Source organism: Myodes glareolus, chromosome 4, assembly GCF_982192425.1.
Source record: "Myodes glareolus chromosome 4, mMyoGla1.1, whole genome shotgun sequence".
NCBI classification, from domain to species: domain Eukaryota; kingdom Metazoa; phylum Chordata; class Mammalia; order Rodentia; family Cricetidae; genus Myodes; species Myodes glareolus.
In genome coordinates, this window is record NC_142029.1 from 1,898,861 (window position 1) to 1,926,222 (window position 27,362).

A 27,362-nucleotide genomic window follows, 5' to 3' on the forward strand; every position below is an offset into this window, starting at 1 on the left:
TGCTCGCATTGTCAGTTTATTCTGTAAAATAAGGCAAAGGTACAAATAACTCAGCAAAGATCAAATAGAGTTAAGAGGCCTTTCATAAGAAAAACATTAGCAACCACTGAATTCTCAAGAACTCTCCGTTATTATAAATGTCTCTACTTCAATCTTTACAAAATTACATTTACAAAGAGAAGTTTAGCTTTTGAGAAGCATCATGACATGTTTCCAATAAAGCAAAGCAGCCAGTGGGAAGGTCAGCTTCCCTTGACGTTTGGGTGGACCTGTGTCTCGTGTAGAAACTTTCTCTGTCAGCTAGCAGAGACTGAGACTGGGGAGCGTCAGACAAACGTACTGCCCTGATCTTATACCACCCTTGAGGTTGAATTTGGCCATCCAAAACTCGAACTACAAAGGAAAGGCTATTTTCACTCTCAAGGTGGAGAGTAAACCTTCTGGTCTCATGTTGGCTTCTTGTACTAACTAGTTCCTTTCACCATCAGGAAAAGAGGGAGCTGCTTCTCCTGCTCTGGTATAATTCTCCTCTACATACGAGCGTTGACAATGGAACAGTTAATCTTTCTGGTGGTTAATTAACTGTGATATAATCTTATATTTTCCAAAAACTTTTCTAATTAGCTACTAAAAATGCAATAGCCCAAATTACCAAGCTGTGATTTGTGCTTGTCCGGTCCTTAGTTTGGGACCTGAGTTTCTGCTGGACAAACAGGGCTGGTGACAATCCTGTGTTCTCTGCACTCGGGGCTTCCCTAGTGTCCAGCGACCACGCGGAGCTTTTTCATGGCTTCTGTCGCTTTAAAACTGTGAGAAAGTTATAAATTCAACGGTGATTTCTGCCAAACAGTTCAAACAACATTACAGATTTTTATAATCTTGATTCAAGTATATAAATTAGATTAACATAATAGTCAATAAAAAATAAACACAAGTTCTAGCTCATTTCTGGTGCCAGGAGACATAACAGCACCACCTATTTTAGATGTTAGTGGTAAAATTGTAATTCAGTTTAAGCACCGTCTAAGTAAGCTGTTCATGAAAACACAGTACGCCTTGGTTTACTGGGACATCAGCCCTGATATCCCTGTAACTGAGGAACCCTGTCCATCCGCTGTATCCTGGGTCCTGGAAAAGACCAGCATGTGTGGGAGGAAAGGGGACAGACTTTGGGGTCAAGTGTCTCAGGACTCGAATCACTGAGTGTGTATGTAATGTTTTCATAGAGCCCTGGACCTAGATCACACACGGAAGGTCCCAAGGAACTGTGCTGCCGCAGCCTGTGTCACCATGGAGCACACGAACATGCTGGCCACAGCTTTGCAGCCTGAAGCATCCAATAGGAAAACAGAAGTTAACGCTAGCAATCGACCCCCATGTTTTTAATCAAAACTTATCCTTTTATTCCATTTCAAAATGAAATATTCTAAACTCCATTTCAAAACTGAAGTATTCTAAATCGAAAAGTTTTTACTTAAAAACACTTGGATTAACGATGCCAGTTCTTAGAGACGGTAAATACATGCAAACAAGATAAAGTGCACATCACAGTATTTAATGTAACAAACCAGAAGTCACCTAAATTGGCATATAGACTGCAATATGATAAGCACCTAATTAGCAAAGTTAGGTTAAAAATGAGAAAAGTCTCAGCTGAAAAACCACAATTTTTCAGTACATCAGAAGGACAAATAACCTTTATTTAAGGCTACGATTAAATTGGAAGACTTTGTGTACTTCCATTTTGTGTAGGAGAAAGGAAAGCCGTCCTTCTAGAAGGCACTCATTGGCTGAAATGTGGAAGTGATTCCATAAGACAACAGTGCAGAGTCCACCGAGGGACGGCCTGGTTGAGTCGTACTTCTGCTCTCCCGTGGGTGCAGGGTTTGCTCGAGGGGCGTCAGTCACAGGGGCTCCCCCAGCTCCAGGGCTCCCCCAGCTCCGGGGCTCCCCAGCCCCGGGGCTCAGTCTACCAAGCGGCAGATCTCCCTGACTTTCTGGTTGAACTCTTCCGGCTGATCTGCGTACACGTAATGGCCGGCCCCCAGGATAGCCTGGGGAGGGAGAGAGGCAGAGGCGTGACCAGGGAGGGAGACACAGTGGTGGGTAAGCAACAGTGCTCAGAAACAAGAGCCTGAGTCTTAAAAAGATAAGGGAGACTCCTCCGCGGACTACTGAGGATTTCCATCTGGAGGCTTTGGGATAAACAGGAAAATCTCCTGAGTCTTAGTAACTCCACCACACAAGTGCTAACACAAAGACACTCAGCGGATGACACGGAACCAGTCATTCAGTGTCTCCACAGAGTCTGGGAAGGTCCTCAGAAAGGTGATTCACTATGGGACATAAAAGTGTGCCTGGCTCAGAGCCACCCACATCCCTGTGACATCTGGTCCAGAGGGGAACTCAGGGGAGCTAATCAGTCACTTCACTGTGAATGGGAAACAATGGCTCCATACTCACTATTGTCTTCACATAGGACTTCGGACGCAGTGACTGGATGCTGGTACCAGAGTTGCCATCTATGCAGGATCGGGCGCCAAAGATCACAGAAACTGGAATGTCAGGATGCAGGTCTCCTATCCGCTGAAGCATTGGCCGTTTCGCCCACCCATAAGGAATTGTCATGTTTTTGAAAGCGGTCTCACCACTGTGGAGAGAGAAGCACACTGCATGACCTTGGGAATGAGTCCACACTACAATCCCACCAGTTGAAACACTCACACTCAGCCTCCCAGCATTTAAGAGAAATGCTTACTTAAACTTTTAAACAATTTACTAGATAATGTAAGGGGACATCCTACATTACTGCTATTAGATAAACGAAGCTGCAGTATGATGTAGCTAATTCAAAATAAGAAGCTGAAGCTGGAGTAATGGATGCTCTGGAGAAGCCCTTGGACTGCTGAGCAAGTCCGAGACAACAGAGACATACAGGACCAGTCAGCCAGTCACAAAACTGCCCACTGGCCAAGAATCTAACTGCTTTAACCCACACTGCTGCAGCCCGCCCACCAAAGGGTTCCATGGGGGGCGGGCTGTGTGGGCATCCTGGCCTGGCCCCAGGTCTGCCTAATGCGGCCCTGCCTTTCAGCGCCCTGCCCTGGCCTACGCAGACTAGCATTGTCTCCAGCTTTGGTCACAGATGCAGCCCAGAACTGCTGAGTCAGGCCAGAGCCTTCACCTGAGCTCGGGAGCCTGTGTTTGCTTGTATCCCAGGCTGTGAAGCCAAAATGTCCCTGAACTCCAGGCCCCAAGCCCAGCAGGGACCACACTGCTGACATACCACAACCCACAGAACTGGAAGCCCCTCTGGAGGCTCCTCCCAGTCTCCCGCATCTTCAGAGTTTGCTTTCTTCTGCTAGCTTGCACCTGATGCTCAAAAACCCTATTTTAGAAAACCACGTGTTTGTTCCCCTTGCTTTTTCTGACTGCTCTGCACTTGTCTGAGTATTGTCTCCCCATCTAGTCCTAATGTTAAGCAGAAGGCTGCCCCACTCACCCTTCCTCAGTCCTCACCCAGTGAAGCTAGGCTGCTCACATGGATGTGCAGACATTAGGACATGCCCAATAAGGGGCGTGGGAACTGCCAAGTGAACCAAAAAGTGCTGCCCAGTCTTTGTCACCTACACAAGCCTGCAAGACTCTAGAGGCACCTCTGCAGGCCACTGCCTCTGACCTCTGCAGGCCACTGCCTCTGACCTCTGCAGGCCACGGCCTCTGACCTCTGCAGGCCACTGCCTTTGTTAAATTGGGCACCTCCTGTGTATGGAGCCTTCACGTTCAGTTTGGGAAATAAGCTTGAAGTAAATTCTTTTGTCTGTCAACCTAGACCTCTTCTTTGAGATTCCTAAACCTGAGCTATCCTAGGATTGGCCACACTCTTTGAGGGGAAGGAAGTGTATTTTATTTACAATGCCCATCAAAATACACAATGTTTATACTATGGCCACTTTATGAATAGACAGAGAATTATGTAGCAGAAATATATCTTTTAAAATATATTTAATTACCAACAAACACATATTTATATAAACAAAACTTTGAAGCACAAACAGTAAGTTTAGAATTACAATTTTCTAGACACAGCAGGGGAGCTGCACATAGGAGCTGACAGCAGTTGTGACCGCACACACAGGAACTGACGGCAATTGTGACCGCACACACACACATACACATACACACACAGGAACTGACGGCAGTTGTGACAGCACACACACACACATACACATACACACACAGGAACTGACGGCAATTGTGACCGCACACACACACATACACATACAGGAACTGACGGCAGTTGTGACAGCACACACATAGGAGCTGACAGCAGTTGTGACTGCACACACACACATACACATACACACACAGGAACTGACAGCAGTTGTGACCGCACACACAGGAACTGATGGCAGCTGTGACAGCACACACACACATACACATACACACACAGGAACTGACGGCAATTGTGACCGCACACACACAGGAACTGACGGCAATTGTGACCGTACACACACACATACACATACACACACAGGAACTGACGGCAGCTGTGACCACATTTACAAGACCTGCACAAGCTCAAACAACACAAAAATCCCATCTTGGAGCGGGAGGAGGGAGTTCTACCTCTGACTTAGGAGCTATTGGCAACTGACAGCTGCTGGGAGAGGAAGACCCATTTTCTTTGAGGTGCGTTCCCCGTAGGTCAGCCACCCTCTAGCAGAAGGTCACTCACCCAAGAATCTATGAGCAATATTTGATGGGTTTAAAAAAAAAAAAAAAAGAGGACACAAAGCTGAGAGAAGCGTGGGGGAGGTAACTATGATCAAATAGGCTGTATAGAATTTTCAAGGGAGGAATAAAGATGAGGGAACAGTCAGAGTCTGAGCCTTACCTTGGGGTCTGCACGTTACAGTGATAGATGTACTCGGTCACGGTGTCGTCCTCAAACATGGACGCGTACTTCCGCTTGAAATCAGGTCTTAAGCGCTGCACTAGACTTAACCCTATTTGACAAAAAATAGAAACACATATCTACTACGTTATTAACTTACTCACAGCATAAAAATGTGTTTGTTTATATTGTAAGAGCTATGTACACCCATCGACTCATGTTCTTAAATATGTATCTTAGGTTGGAACAAAGCATTCATCCTGGAAGATGCTAGGTCCCCGAGAACAAGGAGAGTAAGACCTGAAGGGCCCACGCTGACCGCAGCTGCGCTGTAGGAGCTCCAGATACGCTGGACTCCTAGGACTTCTTTCTGCAGAATGCATTTTAAGTGAGGCCACTGAGCAGAGTAGCCAACATGTAATATCACATTATTGGCTTGTATTCTTTCCCTCCACAATAACATAGTAAGACTATGTTAGAGTCTAAACAAGCAAACTAGGGTATATAATTTTCTTCCTCTATGATAAGATAAACTCAGAACTTCTGTTCAGAACTCCCGGATCCTGGTTGTGCTGACGGCACAAGGCCTTCAGGAGAACAGAAGGTAGAGCAGAGGCCTCTCATCGGCATAAGTGTCTGTTGTAGGTTCCAGCACTGGCTGTTTCTCTACTGGGTCACTAGCTGCTCGTTATTCTAGCTCGTTATTCTTTGCTGGCTCTTCTCCCCTCCTCTGTGTCACCTCGGCCACGCCCAAGCACAGGCAGGAGCAGAAGACAGAACTGGCTCTTCACTCCGTGCCTCCAAGTCTTCCCTAATCCTTCACTGCTGCTGTGGTTTGAACCCTGAACATTCCGTACAGGCTCTGGTGGCAGTGTTCTGGGAGGGGACAGAGCACTGAGGGGGCCGGGCTGAGCAGCTGGAAGCTTCCTGGTCCGAAGGCTGGAAACAGCCTCCACCATGATGCGGATTAATGTAAATCCTCTGCCCTCTGTTTTGGTCAAGTATTTAGTTGGTGATGTGGAAATTCACTAAGATAGCCTTCTAATTTCTTTTCCCACTTTCCTCTCCCCATAATTGATATTTCATGCCTGTGATGCCCTGCAATCTCCTAACATTTCAGGAGAACCCAAGGAGCTTACCAAAGGATGGCCAGATATCCAGAAAGACGTTTTTCTAGAGAGACTGAGGACTCGAGGGAGAATAATCGCACCTGAATGAGCCCTGGACAAGTGTGACCCTGAGTGAGCGCTGGACAAGTGTGACAATGTGACCCTGAGTGAGCGCTGGACAAGTGTGACCCTGAGTGAGCGCTGGACAAGTGTGACAATGTGACCCTGAATGAGCGCTGGACAAGTGTGACCCTGAGTGAGCGCTGGACAAGTGTGACAAGTGTGACCCTGAGTGAGCGCTGGACAAGTGTGACCCTGAGTGAGCGCTGGACAAGTGTGACAATGTGACCCTGAGTGAGCGCTGGACAAGTGTGACCCTGAGTGAGCGCTGGACAAGTGTGACAATGTGACCCTGAATGAGCGCTGGACAAGTGTGACCCTGAGTGAGCGCTGGACAAGTGTGACAATGTGACCCTGAGTGAGTGCTGGACAAGTGTGACAATGTGACCCTGAGTGAGCGCTGGACAAGTGTGACAATGTGACCCTGAGTGAGCGCTGAACAAGTGTGACAAGTGTGACCCTGAGTGAGCGCTGGACAAGTGTGACAATGTGACCCTGAGTGAGTGCTGGACAAGTGTGACAATGTGACCCTGAGTGAGCGCTGGACCAGTGTGACAAGTGTGACCCTGAGTGAACGCTGGACAAGTGTGACAATGTGACCCTGAGTGAGTGCTGGACAAGTGTGACCCTGAGTGAGCGCTGGACAAGTGTGACAATGTGACCGAGTGAACGCTGGACAAGTGTGACCCTGAGTGAGCACTGGACAAGTGTGACAAGTGTGACTCCGAGTGAGCACTGGACAAGTGTGACCCTGAGTGAGCGCTGGACAAGTGTGACAAGTGTGACCCTGAGTGAGCGCTGGACAAGTGTGACTCTGAGTGAGCGCTGGACAAGTGTGACCCTGAGTGAGCTCTGGAGCAGTGTGACAAGTGTGATGTGCTCACCAGCTCAACCCTGTGGCCTCTTATGACTCCCTTACGACTGGAAAGAAGGGGACAGAATCTAGTAGCCAGGCAGCGGTCACTCCATCCTTATCTACCTTCCCATGTCTCTCTCCCTTTCCTAGTACTGATTTAGGGAGCAATGGCCAAGGAAGGCTGCCTTCCCCTGAGCTTTGGAGCAGACTGGTTTCAGGAGCAGAAATTTATCCTTTCCTCGCCAAAGAACCAGCAGTGGGCAGAGAGCGAAGGGGCGGCTGTGGAGCCCCCTTCACTGTTCCAGGAGCTGCTCTATGGGATGTGGCTCCGTGTCATGGGATCACTGGATAACAATGGGGGGAGGGGAGAGAATCCCAGACACAGATATGGGACTATGATAGATATGGCTCAGCAGTTAGCAGTTCCCAGCACCCACACGGTACGCACAACCATCTGCAATTCCAGTTCCAGGGGACCTGATGCCATCTTCAGGCCTCCTAGGGCATCAGGTATACACATGGTGTACAGACATAGTGCAGGCGAAACATACACACAGACACATGGAAGATTGTTAAAAGATCACAGATGTAGGCCAGGATGGTGGAGCACACCTTTAGTCCCACCACTCGGGAGACAGAGACAGGTAGATCTCTGTGAATTTGAGGTCGGCTTGATCTGCGTTTTTGGTTCCAGGCCAGTTGGGCTACACAGTGGAACCCTGCCTCAGGCTGATATCATTAGAGGCACGGGAACAAGCACAACATCGCAGGTGCTTGAAAGTGCTAGAGCTACTCACCCCTGACTGCGTGTTGGGAAATTAATAAAAGGGCTCATGGTTTAAGCCATTTATCAGATATTCAGTTATTTATTGCTAAAAGCACTCCCAACTTACACAAATTGTAAGGGCGCAGAGGAGGGGCTCAGATGGCCATCATCTCAGTCAATAAGGGAAGGACTTTTCTGTGGCTATCAGCTAAAACGTTGGGGTGAGAGTCTAAACACCAATACTCAAAGTAAATATCCAGGAGTCCCCAGAACGTTCATGCAAAGAATCATTTCACCTTTCATCACATGGACGGGGGGTGGGGGAGAGGGCTAAGTGTGGTGACACCAATCAGCTCCACGGCCTCTACTGCTGGCTTCTCACCGGCAGCCACGGCCTCTCAAATGACCACAGAGGTAATCATGCTTCACTCCTGCCCGTACCCCACACAGCATCTGCTCGGGTTTTAGGGTGCTGAGACCAACCTACCTTATCGCCAGTGTTTCCCGGTCTCTGCTTTGCTAATTACTTGTTATGTTTTACAATATAAAAGCTCCCTCTCAAGGAAAGTGATTGGCTTCTTCTTATCATTACTGAGCCTGATACTAAGGGAGAATCAGGAAAAGCAAGAGTCCCGATTTATCTGTGACTAGCAAAGGTAACCAGGAAACATAGACGGTCCCCTGTTTGTGACGCTTCAGCTTAGGACAGGGGAGAAGCAACAGGTCTTCAGTAAAATCACAATTTGAATTTTGATGGTTTCCTGAGCTGAGGTGTGGAACCAGACCGTGTGATGACAGGAAGTGACAGTGATCACATGCCCAGCCACACACAAGGGCTCTGTAGCGTGCCACGCTGCTGCTGCTGCTGCTCCATGTTAGGGGCAGTCTGAGCTGACAATGGCTTTAACGGGATGCAGCCCGTCCATCCTAAGTGGGGAGCAGGCGCTCTTCGACTGTCCATCTGTAAACACTGCTGTTTCTCAGGACACGAACACTCACCAAACGGTCCTGCAATCCTGAGGCCAGCCAAGGGGTTAAATGGAGTCAAGGCTGCTCCCAGGACTCTGATCCAGACTGGAATTGGTCTCTCTTGATCAGCAAGGTCTGGTCGCTCAGGAAAACCCCACGGCTCTACTAAAATGAGGTGACTAACCCTGTTGAGGAAAGAAAAACAAGTTAAAGTTCATTTTGTGAACTCACCTTTATCTGTAAAGAGTTAACTGGACAAACTCAAGTAGACTGAACCCCCTAAAGGGAGGACTGAACCCCTGAAAAGAGGACAAAACTCCTAAAGGGGGAACTGAACCCCTAAAGGGAGGGCTGAACCCCCTAAAGGGAGGACTGAACCCCTAAAGGGAGGACTAAATCCCTAAAGGGAGGACTGAACCCTTAAAGGAAGGACTGAACCCCCAAAAGGGAGGACTGAACCCTTAAAGGAAGGACTGAACCCCCAAAAGGGAGGACTGAACCCCTAAAGGGAGGACTGTCTGCTAACCCACTGTGTCAGCTCTTAAGATGGGAAGGATTTGAGGAGCTCATGGTAAAATAAAGGCTTTGCTTATATGTAAACAAAATATACACTAAAGTAGAATATATAACTGCTTCCTAAAAAGAAAGGAGAAGGGGGGTGAGAAAAAGGAGAGGGCGCTGCAGGACTGATGGGAGATCAGCATTACACTCACGAAATGGTTAATCTCTTATGGAACAATAATTCTTAAATTTTAAAGCAAGTTAGGATTTCCCCCACAAACATGGCAATAATACATCCTGGGCTCACAAAAGACATTCCCGTCTGGGAGTCTGAGTGTGGCAAAAGAAGCATGTCTGTCCACTCCATCCACGACAACACAATAAACAAGCTATAATTATCCCCCAAACAACTTCTTTACTAGACAACTTTTTCATTTAATTTCAGACAAATAGACTCATTATAACATTAATAGGTATAATTCTGCCCTATGAAACTTATCCTGATAAAGAAAAAGAAAAACTGTGAATTGCCACCATATGACAGGTGCAATTTCTTCTCTTCATAAAGACTACCTGAAGCACAACCCCAACACAGTTTTCAACTGTACCCACAGTAGTCACCCACAGCAAGACAACCCCCAGCAGATGACAGTGTCTGACAGCCTCCCCAGCCACACCTGAAACAGCGGCAGAGCCACTGAAAACTGTCCATGTGGTTTTATCTCCTACATAGAAATCTGCTTTAGTGTCTTGTCAGCACGTGTGAGGACAGTCGCAGAGAACAGAGAAAACTCAGTCTAACCTCTCATCACAGATGGAAGGGAGCGGAGACGCAGAGTGGGCACACACCAGCACGCGATGGTTGTTAGTGCAGAGTAAGGCTGGACCTCATTTCCCACTCCAGGACGCTCACAGGGACGACCCCTCCCCTTCAGGCTTTCATTCCGGAAGTATCCACAGCAGCAGAACAGTGCATTTTAATTTACCAACCCTCAGTCAATGCAAACACTGTCTCCCAAACTGGATAGCCCTGGACCATTTGTGGGATGGAACTATGGGTGTGGAAGGAGTTATGTGGCACGTGACAGCTGTGCACACCTAGTGTGTTTTCACGTCTACGTTTTTAATAGTGTATGAGAAAAAGATGGAAAATGATTCTTTCCTGAAAACAAAATGGCAGAGTCCTTTAAATTCAGAGACTGGGAGAGACGTGCCAGCATTGAGAGCAGGACTGACGGAATGGCCACCTTAGTGAAAACAGCAAGCACTCATGGCGGGAAGCAGCTGGCAGTACTCGCTGCTGGCACACTTCCTAAACAAAGAAAGGAGCTCTTCATCCAAACACCCCACTGCGCTCGGAGGGGAAAGTCTCACCTTGCTCTAGGTAAGAGATTTGTCTCTGCTTGCCTTGTTTAATATAATTTTCAAAATATCCTCTGGAAAATGTCAGCTTAGTACATTGTGCAAAGTATATAAACCAGGGTGAAGAATCTTTATTTGCTTGGTTTTGAAAGGCAGTAAAATTGACCCCGGATTGTTCAAGTCTGTCTTCAGGACCCAGCGTGGCAGAGGTGGCAGTTTCTCAGTAAGGCCTGCAGGCTTTGTTTTGTCCCTCGGTACCATCTTAGCCAAGTGTGGAATGCTGTGGTCCCCAGATGGCCCTGGATTATACTGCTGCTGGTTGTGATATTACAGAGGGTCAGAAGTCTTGTCTTATTTTTGATAAGATGTATTATTTGGAATTGAAAAATACAACCAGAATGAGCATTATCCCTTCTCACACACACACATAAATTCTTTACAACACTTATAGCAAAAAAAAAAAGTTTAAAAATAAAGTTTTAAAGCCTCCAACATCAGAAATGTAGTTAGATTGCATCCACTTTAGTTACATGTAAAAGATCTCACAAAATAATTTCCTTGTTTTTCATTGTAAGTCTTTTGAATACAACAGACCACACAAAGCATCGCCCTTGGTGGCTGCCATGGTAAGTGTCCAGTGGAGAAGCTGTCATAGCAGAGTGTATCCCACAGAGGATAAACTGGAGGATTTTCACATTTCTGTTTTATTTATTACCTTTTGGAGATGCTATGTAGCCCGGACCAGCCTCGGATTTGTAGAGCTCCTCCTCCCTCTCTGCCTCCTGAGAGCTAAAATTACAGACATGAGCCACAGTACTGGCCCCACCCTGACAGGGCTGTCAGCTCACAGGTAGGGTAAGGAATGAGTGGGAGAAGACGGCACACCTGAGCCATCCTAGCAGACACCTCCCTCAACAACTATAGGAAAACACAGAACAGGAAGAGCGGGAAGAAGGGGACAGCCCATCCATGCTGAAACAAAAGGACACACTTCTCAATGGTGGTCAGCAGAGTTTGAGTCTGCGGCCCATAAACAGCTTACACCTTTAAGGGCAAAGCAATGGGTCACATCTGCACTAACATACTGGGCGGGACAGTATTCTGTCTAAATGAACACATGACTCTATACACTTGAATTTTATAGATGCAGTCAGCTCCCAGCTAGAATGACACAACCAGAACAGTCAGTCCCAGAACTAAGGTGCATCAGGAAATCTATAGGACTTCCTTGAAACAAGGAAAGGAGCAAGCAAGATAACCAGAAAGAATTCCAGCCTACACAAAGGAGCATTCTCAGACCCAAAGTAGCCCGGGGTATTTCCTGTTCGCACCACACCACTGGGAGAAAGGGAGGACCTGAAAACATTTCAGCACATTCAGCTCCAGGTCAAGTGCAAGAAATTTTCTTCTTGAGAGGAACCAGGAAGTTGCTCAGCCCAGGTCTGCACTGTCAGGAAGCAGTCAGCCAAGGCAGGCGCTCAAGATAATATTGTTCACAATCTGTCACTGGTGGAGACTGTTCTAGCGTGCTGTTGTGACCTGGGATGGCTCTCTACCAGTTCTCAGACAAGATCTCATTGTGCTCCCGGCCTCTGTCCCCCGGGTGCTGGGGCTGCAGTTTGTACAGTCCATCCTTCTAAGCGTCCATCACAGCCTTTCTTAGTGTGCAGCAAATGCTGGTAACACAGATATTTCTTCGCAAAGGGAAATCTGAACAGTTGAGAGGAAGAGGCAAATAGCTTGGTTACCAGCACTGGCGAACTTCACTCTTCCTCAGGGAAGACAGCCCAAGACTCTTCAAGAAGCAAGTAGCTCCATTTGTGACCTATCATATTAATCTACTAGTGAAATTCCTGGCAGCATCTCCACTCATCACGCTATAGTTGAAAGATTAAGATGAACCGAGATGGCTGTGGCCCTCATCTGGAGCTGTCTCCCGCCACCCAGCATGCCTCTTTCAGACCTCAGCTCAAAAAATATTTCTTTAGACCATCACTGGACAGGAGACCAGACGGTTCTCAGAGCACGGTCTACCTCCTGCCCACAGCACTCATCCCTGGGGTCGAGCCACTGTATGGGTATTTAAAATGCCGTTCCAATAAAACTCCCGTACACATAGCCCTGAGTCACACGCCCTCCTGCGCACAGCACAGCTGGGCATATAGCTGACATTCCAAAAAGGTATAATGAATTTTGAAGCCTTTCTTTGGGTAGGGATGATAATAGCATCAGGGAAAATGCAGCTGCGACTCAAAACCACCACCAAAGTTGACAGTGTACACAGAGCCCATGTTAGAAACACTCGAGGTGACACGGGAGGCAGCCCCACATCTAGAAATATCAAATGTGAACCCCACTTGCTATGAGACTTCCTCATGATGACTGGGATGTCTGGAAATCCACTTATTTTGAAATTCACCCACATCTAGCAAATGTTATAAAGTCAAAAGTATGAGCTAAAGAAAAAAAAGACAATTAAGCCAGACATGGTGGCACACAACTCTGATTCCAACACGCAGGAAGCAGAGGCAGACAGATCTGAGTTCAAGGCCAGCTTGGTTTATGCAGCTAATTTCAGGATAGCCAGGGCTATATTTCTCAAAACCAAACTCAAATAATATAAAATAAATCTTGAAAAAATAAAGGAATCCAGTCTTGGCTGTCCAGTCCTAGAGCCATCTTCTGACACTAAGAGGAGGAATGCAGGCATACTACACTTAGGACCACTACTCAGTGGTTTTGGTTCCTACAGTACTCAGCACAAACATTCATAACACACTCTCTGAAATGCAGTCAGCTCTAGGAGGGATCAGTGGTTGCGATTTTCTCCATGGATTTTTTTTTCTAAGCATTCACCAAGTTCTGCTTCTTCCGAGCAACTCACGACTGTAAATGGAAATGTCACCAGCCCTGCTACTCCGCAGTCAGCTAGGAAGGGTTGAGAGTTCCGATGTAGCGTTGATGACAGTCCAGCCCACAGCCTTTAGTCATAGCTCCAGAGATGCCACAAACAGCTGTTGGCTTAACTATGTCTTTCTTTATTCCTCACAAACATCATTAAGTTTCTGTTACCATGAGCAGGATGCATTCAAATACTGGCTGGCCTTAAAATGCCCACTATGAAAAGGAAGAGTGATGGCTTTTGTTTTGTTTTTTAATGAACAGGTCTTCTGGTTGACAAGACTGTTTCTTTCAAGCATATGAAGAATTTCGGAACAAAGGCTGAAGTTGGCACTGGGGCGGGACAAACCACAGTATACTGAATCACGTGCCCAACACTGTACAGACTATATGCCTGCAGCTGTAAAACTGAGTGGCCCATGGATGGGTACAGACACTCTAAAAATGACCATCCCATGCCTTACCCACAACCCTCAATGTCCATAACCACTTTGATTCTAGATTTAAAACACAGTCCAGTGGAAGAACCCACTGGCAACACAAAAACATTGATATTCTCTTCTGTACAAAGAAGGCTCAAAATGGAGCTAACTTTTCCTCTCATTTTCTTCAGACTGAAACGTGGCTTCTGCTAGAACACCAACATTACAGGGAACAGCAGGGTAAAAAGTAGAAAGACTCTAAAGCAAAACACCCACTAATTCAAGGACCGGAAACCAGTTCTGGCTGAGCATGGTGGGGTAAGTCTACAATCCCATGACTCAGGCAGGAAAAAGGCTTGAGTTTGAAGTTTGAGGTCAGCGTGGACCACACAGTAAGTCAGAGGTCAGCCTAGCACCCAGCAGGATCCGGTCTCTAAAATTTCTTTAAAAGCTCTGTGATGACAAGGTTTAGGGAATGATATAATCAAAAACCATGAGAGGTGCACTATGAAGGAAACCCAAGTTCAGAGCTCACATGATTTGCTCAGTCGCACAGATATAGCCTGCATCCCATTATAAATGTAACTCAGCAAAAGGTCTGGAAAAGCCTTCTGGAGCCAAAGGTTTAATTGTTAAAAATAAGCAATAACACCTTGGTAATCAGACCAGGTATTGTGGCACACATCTTTAATTCCAACACTAGGGATGATGAGGCAGGTCGATCTCTGTGAATTGGAGGCCACCCCAGTCTATATAGTGAGTCCCAAGGCAATCAGATATACAGAATGAGACCCTGTCTCAAAAGAACTTACAGATCAGATTTTGTATAATTATGAATAGCAGATAAAATGTCCTTTGTCAAGCTTAACAACATATAGTACATGTGATAGAAAACTGATTTCATCCTTTTAGCTACAACATTGGTTACCACTCTGATTTCAGTTGTGGTCATCTATCTACAGGGTTTGTTACGAGAATGTCTATCTTGTAAGACTAACATTGACTAGCAGGATGGGCTGGAGACTGGCCCTCCGCTCTGCTGCGAACGCTCACCTTGACGGATATTGCAGAGAGTAAGCAGCAGCCAAAAATCCTCCCAGGTTGTGTCCAAGCAAGATCATTTTGTCCAACCTGAGGGCGCATCTCCACTCTTCAATGGATTCCACAAACTGATTCTCCACTTCTTCTGCATCACTGTCAAATGTAGGCCTGCTACTTCTGCCAAAGCCCAACAGGTCAAAGGCATAGACAGGCCTATCGGTGCTTAGATCTTCAAAATTCAGGGCCCAAAGTCCAAGACCTCCTCCGAAACCATGAAGGAGGACAAGCGGCGTCTTATCAGAAACGTCGTGAGAGAACATTAGGGTCCAGATCCTGTTCCCGTTGGATATGCGGACGGGCTCCTTCTTGTAAGTGCAAGGGACACCTGGAGAAACAGAGAGTGCTCTGCTCAGTCCACAGCTGCTGCGTGCTCCCAGAGCCAACATGGGGAACAGCAGTCACACCTATCAGCTTTCACTGTATCAGCCCTGAAAGAGTGTGCACCTGATTAAAGCAAGCAGCTCTAAATACCATGTCTGAAACTACGTGGGAAGACTCACCTTAGACAAGCCTCAAGTATATGTGGTTAAAGTCTCTGAGCAAGTCATATGACCTCCTGACCTCTCTGCACTCTAGCATAGGAAGGTATTTATTACATGCCTAGAACTGGAGAAGAACTTAGTGGTCCCTGAATCCATTATTTTATGTTAAGGTCTCTAGCTTTGCAGACAGTAACAAAAGAATGCCAGCTTGAATTTGCAGAGCACTTGAAAGATTAGCATGTGAGACTAAAGTCAGACCTGAAAGACATGTAAAGTTACCAGAAACTTGGGGAAGGAGTCACCATATCTGCACTAAACACACAGCTGGTTAGTTAGGTCACTTAAAGTGTAGTAGAAAAGAGGGACCACAGGGCACGCATGCCAAGAACACCTCAGCATGAGGCAAGCTGGGTTCAAGCAACTGCCCAGAAAATAAAAATAATACAGTTTTATAGATCAAAACCCTTGTGTTTAAGTTACATAAAACTAAGTACTTTACGCCCCTCAAATTGACCAAAGAGAAAACTAAAGTTGGCTGATATTATCAACTAAATAGCTACACTCTAGGAATATCATCATCTGTTTATATACATGTGAGACAGACATATGAACAGCCACATATTTCCTCCCTTTGTCAAAGAACTAACTTTAGGTTTTGTATTTGTGGAGGCAGCAAAGAGAAAGGCAGCATGCAGTTGGAGATTTAATAGATGCCCTGCCTTAACTGGGGAAAATGCCCTCACTTACAGAATTTACAACAAGCCAAATCTCTTCAGCTTTTTTAAATGGGCCGGAGAATTCCCATAGAAATTGTTTGTGACATCAAGTAGAGAGCTCACCCCAGTGTTTAATCACTTACATTCAGGTCTGACATCAGAGCAGGACCAATTCTCAGTTAGACGTATACGTTAAGAGTCTAGCATTTTTAATAAATCTCCTAGCAGGAGTTTTTTATTTACTGGGTAGTAGTGGTGCACACCTTTAATCCCAGCACTTGGGAGGCAGAGGCAGGCGGATCTCTATGAATTCAAGGTCAGCCCAGTCTACAAAGTGAGTTCCAGGACAGTCAGAACTACAAAGAGAAACTCTGTCTTGGAAAACAAACAAACAAAAAAGCAAAAGTTTTTGATAAACCACAATGGAAATTCTGCTAGTCTTGTATAGAGCAACATTATCTATGTATTTAACATTTTTGTGTTAAAACACATAAAACAAAGCTAACTACCCATTCCTAAGAATGTAACCAGTTATGATCACTTACTCTGCAATTGCCAGGTGTACAAACAAGAGAACTCACTGACGGTAAAGACGGTGAAAATCCGGTGCACAGGCAGCAGCAGAGATGTAACAAAATCCCAACAGGAAGCCCTAGCTTACCCACTCCTGTAGACTCTAGCAGCAGAACAAAATTGTCCAATAAGTACCAGAAGTCTGGACCAATTTCAGTGCTCCTAAATGAAGCAAAGGATGCCGTGCTAACACTAACATGGATGTAAAGAATGCTAGGCAAAAGCAAGGCGAAGGAGCACCCCACCTCTCACTGCACAGTTAAGGATGGGAGGCTGAGCAAGGTGAGCTGCCCGAGAGCTGGCAACACATCAGGCAGGTCTGGGCCAAGTTCTTGGTTGCAGTCTAGAGTATGTTTCAGTGATCAGACTCGGGAACGCTAGCACTCTGCTCTCAGGTATATGGTTTGGGCATATCAGGAGAGTCTCCTAGGGGTTCTGAGGATATTAGAACTTTTTGACACTAATATTAAAGTTTTATTTGCCATTCTTTTAAAAACATTTTGTTTTTTAATACTGTGTGTGTGTGTGTGTGTGTGTGTGTGTGTGTGTGTGCAGGCACCTGTGCACACACTCACGATCTCACCCAAAAAACTGATAATCACTGCCCCCTAAGACACTGTGCCATTTGTGGGCATAGAAGAGCAAGGGGCTCTTTCATCAGCAGTTAACACACTGCAGAATCTCACCTTCAGTTTCAGGACAACGCAATATATCAGATCTATTTTAGTAAACAGTTCATGTAACTTACGAGAGGAAAACCTTACATTTTAACATTTTCTCTTCAGCTTCTTTAAGGTGTGATGTGGACGTAGGACACCAGGTAGGAAGCCACCCTGTTAGCCATCCTGACCTAGAACACCAAAAGCAAAACGCAAATAGGTGAGGCCATGCTCTTCTCACCCCTCAGTATCCTGAAAAACAGAGCCCCAGAGGACCCCCACCCCCAGCCTCCCCAACCCCTGGGGGAGGGCAAGCTCCAAGTCCCACAAGTCAGTGGGATAGGTGCTGGGCACCTACAGGGCAGTAACCAAGTCCACCTTATCTCTTAGGATAGTTGAATTCCAATAATTGTGAAGGGGGCAAGGGAGGGCGGGAAGAAGAGGGGGACCCCACTCCCAAAGTAAGGCAGTCTCTTAACGGGATACAAGTGTAGAAGAGCTGAAGATCACCTGTGAATAGGTTCTCCTCACCCCAACAGTAGCTTAAAGTGAGAAGAAACTTATTAAGAATTCTTATTAAACTAAAAATAGTAAAAAGAAAAGCTTCAGATGTCATGAGAAAGTGCAAAGGGCTGGTGGCCTGTGCTCAGCCTGCCTGGAGCAGTTGGTTCACCATAATGACAGAGCAGCCTTGCCGCCAATAAGCAGCAGATAAGAAGACAGCACTGTCTGAACACAGGGCACCAGGAGAACAAGGAAGACAGGGCTGAGGCAACCGCGGAGGGAGGCTGCAACTGACCCTTGCTGGGAGTCAACCACGAAGAAGGAGGACCTCAACCGCAGGCCTGGCAGCACACCAAAACCTTACAGCAGTAATTTGATGCAACACAGAGTTTAGCAGCCATCTAAGGCAAGGATTCTGTAGTGGTAGTGAGACAGTCCTGATGGAAGAAAGTGGACCTGAGAAAGGGATCAGTGCTAGAGGAGAGTTAGGGGCCTGAACCAAAGCACTGGCAAGAGGAACACAGATTTAGTCAAAGAATATTTAAAACGGAAACAAGCTGAATCTGCTCGGTGGTCAGAAGGTGCAATGAAGATTCCTGGGGCTTTGCCTCCAGTTACCACTATCACCACCGTGAACACACGGGACACACGGGGACACAATACACACACACAGGGACACAATACACACACACAGGGACACAATACACACAGGGACACAATACACACAGGGACACAATACACACAGGGACACAATACACACACACACACACACACACACAAGGGCACAGTTTGTAATAATCATTAGTCTAGCATTCTGGAGGCCCTGGGTTTGACTCCCTTTACCTTAAACAGAATAAAACCAGTATTAAAAGAAACAAAAAAAAAAAATGGTGTAAGGAGAGAATTAGGCTAATTCGGGAAGGGAAGATCTGGCCTCTAGCTTCTTCTAAACCGCATAGACTCTTCCTACAACATTTCTTTTCCTATAAAATAATTTATATGTAACAGGCATTCAGGAACTAATGTCTGGTGAATGATTAGGTCTCTCACAATCTAGGGTAGTATGGTCCAAGTTAGGCCCAATTAACAGGTGTGGAAGCTGACATTCAGTTAACACCAGGATAGAGGATACACAGCTAGTAACAGAAGTAGATCACTGTGTTCAATTCTGAAAGACCCCCCAAATCCCTGCGGTCCACAGGAGAGTACCTCCTTCAAAATGCCTGAGAAACTGGCTATTGCCCACAGGTGGTCCGCTCTTCCGGTCCTATCCAGTCTGCTCCTTCCCAACTTTTCTCCTGTTTTGCCTCTTCTACTACCGCGTGTCTCTACGGTTTACCCAGCTCTTCCCTTGGTCCTGACGCCTCACTTTCCCACAAACACTGTTCCTGACGCTAGGGTGCAGAGGCGGGGTCCCTGCTGCAGAGGCTAGGGTGTGTCACTGGCTGACTGTTTATACGTGTATCACCTACTGCATGGTGAACGCACCAAAAGTTAAGTCTGTCTCACAGCTGACCTTTATAGCAGTGCTAAATCCTTGAGAACTGTGACGTCAGCAGCCTAATCAGTGTGTGATGAGCAAAAGCAGATTGGGTTCTCTCGATTAGCAACGGGCACATAGTGAACCTCAGGCTCTACAGTAACAAGGTACGTGGGCAGGGCAAGGGTCTGGAACTTCCAAACAAAATATAATGGAAAGTTGATGCAAAGGAGAAATCCAAGATAGAAGTCAGCATGTAGCCCAGGCGTCGACAGGAGGAGGAGGACCCAACACCTACGCTCTCTCATAGAAGCTCGTCCACCCCTTATTTACAGTTAACTTTCTTCTCCTCTCAGTCTTTAGATAAATTTCCTAGTAGGTTCAGTAGCTCTGTGTGTGTGCGCACGTGCGTGCACGCACACAAACAGAAAGAATCAATACAAAAATATTGTCAGATCCAGCTGGCCAGCTTTTCATAGCCAATAGTTAGACACATAAAGGCCTTCACTAAATGCCAGTCTCACACTGTGCATTGACAAGACAGAAAAGGAAGACTCCGGGCGCCCCTCACACGTGCTGTACCTTACCAACTGCTGAGGTGTGAACCTAAGGTGTTCACGCTAGTCCACTTCTGAGTGTATCTGCAAACTCATCAGGGAAAGATGCTTCAGCAACTTGTTTTTTAGTTTATCAATAATTTTTTAATTTTCAAAAAGAGGGTAATGTGATTTTGCTTGTTTTTGAACTACCATTAAATGGAAACTCACCCTCTTTTGTGCCTGCTTGTCTCTTTGATTATAAAATTATGAACAGGAACTTATTATAACTGAATCTCATCTCATTACTTTTCTTACAAATATCCCTCAGATCATAGTACAGTTCTTTGCCAGAGACAATCAGAGATCAATACAAAAAAACCCTGATGTGATCTATAATCTACTTGCTCCAAATGACATACACACGTTGGGACAAAGAAAATACAAATGCAGTATTTGCTTCAGTCATTATTAGTTCAATTTAGTGTCTGTAAGCCTAGTGGGTTATATGAAAAATTAAGGGGCACCAGTTCTCATGTTTTCATAGCTACCTTTTCATCAATATAAGGCCAGTTTTCACAAAAGTTTGTTCTATATCATATTTGAAGTGAAAAAACTCCACATATTTTTATCCCTAATAGAACTGTGAAGATAGCATTTTCCTAAGCCTAACACGCTTTAATCTGATGACTGGTAAGAATTTGCCGAAGGGGACTGCACCTGTAGATCAAGTACCTCACACACTGCAGCCCCCGCCGACAGAGTGAAAGCCATGGTCTGACTGTCAGCCTCTCTCCTGCTCAGGACTCCTCGTTCCTTTCTTGCTACCTCTGTTAGTCTTCTGTCTGTAGAGTAACTTAGCCACATCTCCAAAGAGGCTGTGCCTTCCCACTGAGTTGTCTGGCACAGCATGTGGACGGTGGATCTAAGGCTGTTAGACTCAGTCACTCTTCTGAGGTCACAGATTCAAGGCAAAAATGTACACAGTCCAGCCGTAGAACAGCAAACAGAGACAGCGGTCTACACACTTTGTAAAATAAAAATGTATGAACTATCTAAGCAATGATCAATAAGCTATATTAGCCATGGTCAAGCCTGACTCTAGAAGAGATAGAAGAATCAACTGCAATAGGAAGAAGCCCTTCACTGAGAAGACTGGAGTCTCCAAAGGAAACGCGGACAGCACGTGGAGGCTTGGCACGCCAGCCTGGGCCAATAGGTAACACGGACAGCACAGGGAGGCTTGGCACGCCAGCCTGTGCCAATAGGTTTTCTCCAAAAGCCCTATGACCTGGGCACTGAGCTTGTTGGTAAGGCAGAATGCACAAGCCCTGGAGTATCTGGTTTAAAAAAGAAAATAGAAGGGCTGGAGAGATGGCTCAGTGGTTAAGAGCATTGCCTGCTCTTCCAAAGGTCTTGAGTTCAATTCCCGGCTCCCACATGGTGGCTCACAACCATCTGTAATGAGGTCTGGTAACCTCTTCTGGCACGCAGATGTACATACAGACAGAATATTGTATACATAAAAATAAATAAATAAATATTTTTTTAAAAAAAGAAAATAGAAGATTCCTGAGCTAGATCTATAACCACTGGAGTGGAAGCAAACAAACCAATTAGAATGGCTTGAGAGGACCATACTACAATGCTAACCCTCAGGAAAGCCAAGCGGTTGTCATTGACACATTAGAGTATATTTGTCAAAAAAAAAAAAAACAAAACTGATTTTAAGTATCCTGAATTTTCCCTGAACCTTCCACCTAATCTTTTGTAACTATCACTAACAATGAACATTTAAGTTCCTGGTAGTTCCTGTTTTGCTCTCTGAGGCATTTGACTATCTATAGTGTTACTAAACCTGAATTGCACAATCTAAATATTGTGAAATGGTGGAAGAGGTTTCAAAGTATTCTGAAGAAAATATACAGATGTCTGGCCAATTTCCACACACTCTTCTGGCCACTTAACGTAACATTTCTAATTAGGTCATAAGTAAAGAGGGCTTCATTGTGTTACAGTTTGGCTTAGAATCGCCTCCACCCCTCTGCTGGTGTAACCAAGAGGGGAAAGTGCTCACTCTTGCTCTCTGTGGTCTAAGCACAGAGTTCTACCTTAAACAAACCACACAACAAATAAACGAATTAGAGACAATAAACAGATTCCTCTGAAATAATTCAAAGAAGAATTTAAAACTTCCACATTGGAACTGCGATACAACTTAAGGCCTCCTTTCTTGGAAACAGAATTTTCAAATTCCATTCTTGTGAAAGAGAACACGCCACATGCGAGTACAACCTAAGTGGCGAACTTAACGTTTTTAGATACACAACACTAAAACTGTCCATGTGATCGCTGACCGTTACATCTACGACAGCACGTGCCCGCTGATAGACCCACGTGTTAACTTAGAATATTTTGAGAGCTGAGTGGTGCGACTCCAACCTATAATGCAAGCGCTCAGGAGGCTGAAGCAGAACGAACGATTAAGATTTTGAGACCAGCCTAAACTACACAGAAATACCTTCTCTTGTAAAAACAAGAATTTACATACCCACAAGTACACACATATGTGCACACACGTGCACACATGCTCACACACATGTGCACACACGCCCATCCTTCCTATAGCATTTCCTACCCTCCCTAACACAATCAACAACCACTCAGGAGGAGAGTCAGACCCCTCATGTTGGACACACTTGAAGCCATTACATGAGAATGCTCATACTTGCTACTTAAGTCGGAGAAATGTTTCTTTAAGTCAGTTATAAAATAAGCTTATCCATCAGACAGTGAAGACAACAAAATTAAAAGTCCTAGGTCTCAAAGTTAACAATTTTAATAAAATTATCTTTGCACATTTTTTTGTAACTCACAATCAGGTAATCATTAAGTTTAACTAAAAATTTAACACTTAGTCAAGGCTATTTTAAGAAGTGACAATGTTTGAGAACAGGTGTTATAATAGCATGGGTCACACCTCCGAGTCCGGAAACATGCCGTTGAGCATTGTTTTGAATGCGTGGTCCACCCTGATTTTATAATCTTTTTTGGTCACAGAGTTGACATCTGCATTTGCTGGTCTGTGATTGGCATTCTGGAGTGCAGGGACAGAAAGGTCTGGGTTGGTTCATCCAAGGTCAAAAAATAGAATCCTGTTTCTGACATCCCAGTAAAATTGAAGTGTGTGATTCTAATTGTTATTCTGCTCGTATACAAGAATTTCTGAATATCTTAGGAAAATAAACAAGCCACACACCTGAAATATGAATAATTAGCTTCCAGGTTTGTAAGCTCCGTGTTCATGTCAGCATAAGTTTACAATAGCTAAAGGCTTAGTAAGAAATTATTGAAGATTATGATTTATAAAGCCCTTTTGGACTCTGTCAAACATTTGAGTAGGACAAAAGTCTTTCTCTAAGCTGACAAAATAAGTATATAAATAAGTCTATTAATAACAGTATTTAACTGAGACAAAGAAACTTTAGAGCTGAGTGTGGTGGGTATATGCCTGCAGTCCTGGCATTTGGGAAGTAAAGGCAGAAAACTCAAAAGTTGAAGGCCACAATAGTAAGACCTTGTCTTTAAAGATCTTACCACGGGGGCTGCGGAGATGTTTGGTGGTTTGATAAAATTTCCTGCTGTGCAAACAAAGGACCTAGCACCCATGAAAGGAAACATCGCCTAGTGTGCCTATTACCCAACATGGGGGGCAGACCCCATGAGCTAGACTGGCCAAAATACCAAGCTTCAGGTTCAGTGAGAGACCCTGTCTCTCAGGAATAAGGCAGAGAGTGACAGACACCCGATGTCCTCATCTGGTTTCCACATGCAACACATACACATGTACATACACATGCATGCGTCACACAAACACACGAAGAACCATGACCTTAGAGAAAGAAGGTTACAGAAAACGATGTGAAACAAACCACAAAGAATGACAGGAAGCAGGTGACATGTTTAGGAAGCATGGAAAGGGTGCAGAGAAAGGAAATAAAATTCCAAACCTGAATGGGAGCCACACGGAATAGCTTGCAAAACTCCAAGGGAAGAACGTGAAGGTTTTGAACTAGGTGGCTCCCGGGTAGTAGTGGGACAATGATGGGCAGGCAGGCTGTTAGGCTCTGTGGGGACTTGATAATTGATTTGTTATCCTGAGACAATAAAGGGGCAGGTTTGATACTTAGAGGTCAGTTAAGAGTGCAGACAACCAGAAGACTGAAACCGTCTTAAAAATCGGAGAGCAGGGGGGAGACTGTGCACTTGACACCACTAAAAGGAAGGAGACACAAACAAGGCTATGTCCAGACATCGCACCCTTGAAAAACTAGACACAAACAGCTGGCAAACAACAAAACAGTGCAGTACAGGAGAGAGTGAGGCCTCAGTCCTTCAGAGACAAGACAGTTCAAGAACTGTGCATAAATGAAACATAAAAAGGTAATAAACGCTTAGGGAATTACTGTATTTAGAAAATAGTTAAAAGATAGACCCTAATAAAAGTAACTCTCAGTTAAGAGAGTAAAAAAAGTGTTAGGAGAGTTGGCTGTCTAATAAGAGTTTTACTATAGTACTCAAGAGGGCTGGAGGATGTAGCTCAGTGGACAGTGCTCACATGAGGTCTTGAGGCCAGTGTGTGCTGGGGTGTGTGTGTGTAAGATCTTGAGGCCAGTGTGTGCTGGGGTGTGTGTGTGTAAGACCCGAGTCAGTTAAGTACTTAAGTACTGGCATTGCGGAGTTTCATGGGCAAAGCTTACAGAGCAGAGGTAGCAGGAAGATCTTGGCAGTTCTCTAGGAGGAAAGCTAAAGAGCTCACTCTTGAATCTCCAAAGCACAGGACGATACACAGACTTTAACATACACCCAGCAGGATGCCGACAAGTCAACCAAGGCAGTAAGGGAGAAACCCTGTCTTATTTAACAGCATTTGATGACTTCATGGCGTTAATACTCTCACAATGACTGGCTTCAGGATGCTGGCGCTACAAACATTCCTGAAGTCGGCAATGGGCTGCCAGCACACAACAACTCTAGGAGGCCCTGCAAGCCACCTATTTTATGATCTATTCTGCAATGGCATAGTTCTGTGATAGCTTTCCTCTAAACTCAACCAGCACTGAATTCTCTGGGACATCATTACAGCAAAATGCAGAAATCTACTCTGTTCTCACTATACTTGGCTTCTTCAACTGTATTGCGACTGAAAAGGACAAGATTTTGAAAGCTCCCCAGTTCACTTGTCTCCACGTGAGGCAACTGCTTTGTATCTGCTTTATTAATGTCATCTCCCATCTGTACTAACAAGTTACCAAGAAACGAGGTGTTTTGGTCCCAGTCTGGAGGTAGGAAACAGAGGGGTTAGTTCTAGTGCAGGACTTCTCGTAAAATCCCAGGGTGGCAGGCACACGGCAAGACATGGAGCTGAGAACACACAGTTGGCACATGTGCCGATCTCACCTCCTCTTTCATGAACCACAAGGATCTAGTCACCACGACTCCACCCTACGGGCGATCTCGTCCTAATGCCTCCCAAAGCCTTGCCTCTATGCACTATCATCAGGTTAACTTCAACATGGGAAGCCTCTTAGGACACTCAGATCATAGCCAAATTACAGCGCCGTCTTGAGGAACTTGACTCGGGGCAGCAGGCAAACACCCCGTGAGCCCTGATCCAATCGAGAAGCAGCAGAACTATAAGGAAAAGGCCTTAAAACTAAACGCAGAGACCTAAAGGCGTAGTTTCAGTTAGTTCTACTACTTGGCAGGGGCAGTTCCAGACGAAAATGGGAGTAGTCAGATCTAGCACACGGGGTACTAGGATTATTATGACCGCACTGGGGGAACGCCCAGCAGGAACTTAGCCTACTCTGTGCGTGCTTGCTACACTTCAGAAGGCCACCTCCGTGTAGATACTCAGGACTGCTCAGATGCCCTGCCAAGAATATACCAGGGAGGGCTACCTCTGTCCAGGGACTGTGGCTGGTCTTACACTCAATGGCCTCCAGCCATCACCCAAGCCAAAAGTTGCTCTCATTCTTGTGCTCTGGATTCCTGAGCCTCACGCCGTCAAGACCAAAAAGGTCCACAAGCTAGTAGTCTCAGAGCCAAAACATGTCCTGACAGATCTGATAGGAACACAAGCTGCCAGGTCCCAGTTGTACCACGTGACACTCATGTTTCATATCAACGTAACTAGGAAGCTCAGCCACAAACCAAAAACAGTGAGCCCAACTTGTTATCACTTGAGCAAACCTAGGAGAATGCGGTTTCTCATATCTCAAAATATTCCTTCCCTAACATCTTTCCAAAATATTTGCTTTCATAGCACCATATAACCTATCTTCCCTATGCAAACGTCTCCAAATACCTGAAGTGGAACTATCATCATATCTATATGGGAGACATGTATAGTTCTGTCCATACAAAAAAAAAAACAACAACAACAACAACAACAAAAACCAAACCAGACTTCTGAGAATCATTGCAATAACCTTCACAGTAGTTTAACTTTTCCAACAATTACTATTCTACTCACATGGCATGACATATTTGAAAGACAAGAATAACTTAAAATGAGTCTACCAAAAAGTGGGGTGTGGTGCCTCACACCTGACTCCAGCACTGAGCACCCGAGGCAAAAGGATAGGATCTCTGCAGATTTGAAGCTAGCCTGGTCTACACACAGATGTCCAGGCCAGTCAGGGATACAAACACAGTTTCAAGCAAAACCAAAACCAAAACAAATGTAAGGGCTGATAGGCATCTGCCCTGCAACTCCCACAAAGTTTGCTGTCTAAAAGTTTGCTGGGGCCGGCTTGTCTAGCAAAGCCCGACCGCCTGCCTGCCTGGTCACAGGGGTGCACCGGGGAGGCGTGACGCGGGCGAGCGCAAGGCGGCCACGCAGGGACACGCTCTCGCACAGCTGACTGTCAACCTCCCGGTGAGGTTCCCGGAAGCCCGACGCTTTCGGGACCACATGCCCACGCCCCACCCCAGCGACCCCCGGTTCCCCGCGACCAGGGGAGGCCGCCGGGAGACAGCGCGGGGTTTCAATCTCCGCGCGCTCGAAGCGGGCGGGGTCGCCGATCGGGGTCGCCGGGCCGGGCGTCCCCACCGCCGCTGTCCCCACAGCCCCGCGGCCTTCATCCCCGACGGACCGGGAAGGGTGGCGCCCGTGTCCGACGGATGCCGGAGCGGTGACTCGTCCTCGGGGCGCCCCCCAACCACGTGGTCCCCCCGTCCCGGGCGATCCTCACCCTCCACCGGTGTCCGCCGAGTCCACCTCCTCCTCCGCCGCCATCGCTTTCGGCACCGCCGCCGCGCAAGCGCAGGAGCACACCTCGAAGCCGGCTGACAGGCCGACTGGGCGGCCCCGGGCCGCGGCCGCCCTTAAGACCGCGCCGCC

At 46.1% G+C, this 27,362-nt stretch overlaps 1 protein-coding gene across 5 annotated transcripts; it reads right to left on the reverse strand.

Moving 5' to 3' along the window:
* Positions 1-27,361, reverse strand: Abhd5 (abhydrolase domain containing 5, lysophosphatidic acid acyltransferase). Of its 5 annotated transcripts, none has more exons than XM_085689090.2 (7): positions 27,214-27,361; positions 17,540-17,625; positions 14,957-15,329; positions 8,748-8,902; positions 4,898-5,009; positions 2,464-2,650; positions 1-807 (listed from the first exon to the last, which is right to left on the reverse strand). In XM_085689090.2, the coding sequence occupies exons 1-7, from the start codon at positions 27,255-27,257 to the stop codon at positions 802-804; spliced, it is 963 nt and encodes a 320-aa protein (XP_085545216.1). In that variant the 5' UTR covers positions 27,258-27,361; the 3' UTR covers positions 1-801. The 5 variants fall into 5 exon arrangements, with proteins under 5 accessions (XP_085545216.1, XP_085545215.1, XP_085545214.1 ...); XM_085689089.2 differs by having other exon boundaries at positions 1-2,020; XM_085689088.2 differs by having other exon boundaries at positions 1-2,054; positions 27,214-27,360.
* Between the last annotated feature and the right edge of the window lies 1 nt (position 27,362).

Excerpts from the sequence above, each read along its gene's own strand:
- Abhd5 (XM_085689088.2), bottom strand. The coding sequence starts at position 27,257 with ATGGCGGCGGAGGAGGAGGTGGACTCGGCGGACACCGGTGGAGG. Across the intron at positions 17,626-27,213 it reads TCGGCGGACACCGGTGGAGG|GTCAGGATGGCTAACAGGGT; the intron begins GTGAGGATCGCC and ends TTGGTGTTCTAG. Across the intron at positions 5,010-8,747 it reads CAGGATTGCAGGACCGTTTG|GGTTAAGTCTAGTGCAGCGC; the intron begins GTGAGTGTTCGT and ends TTTGTCAAATAG.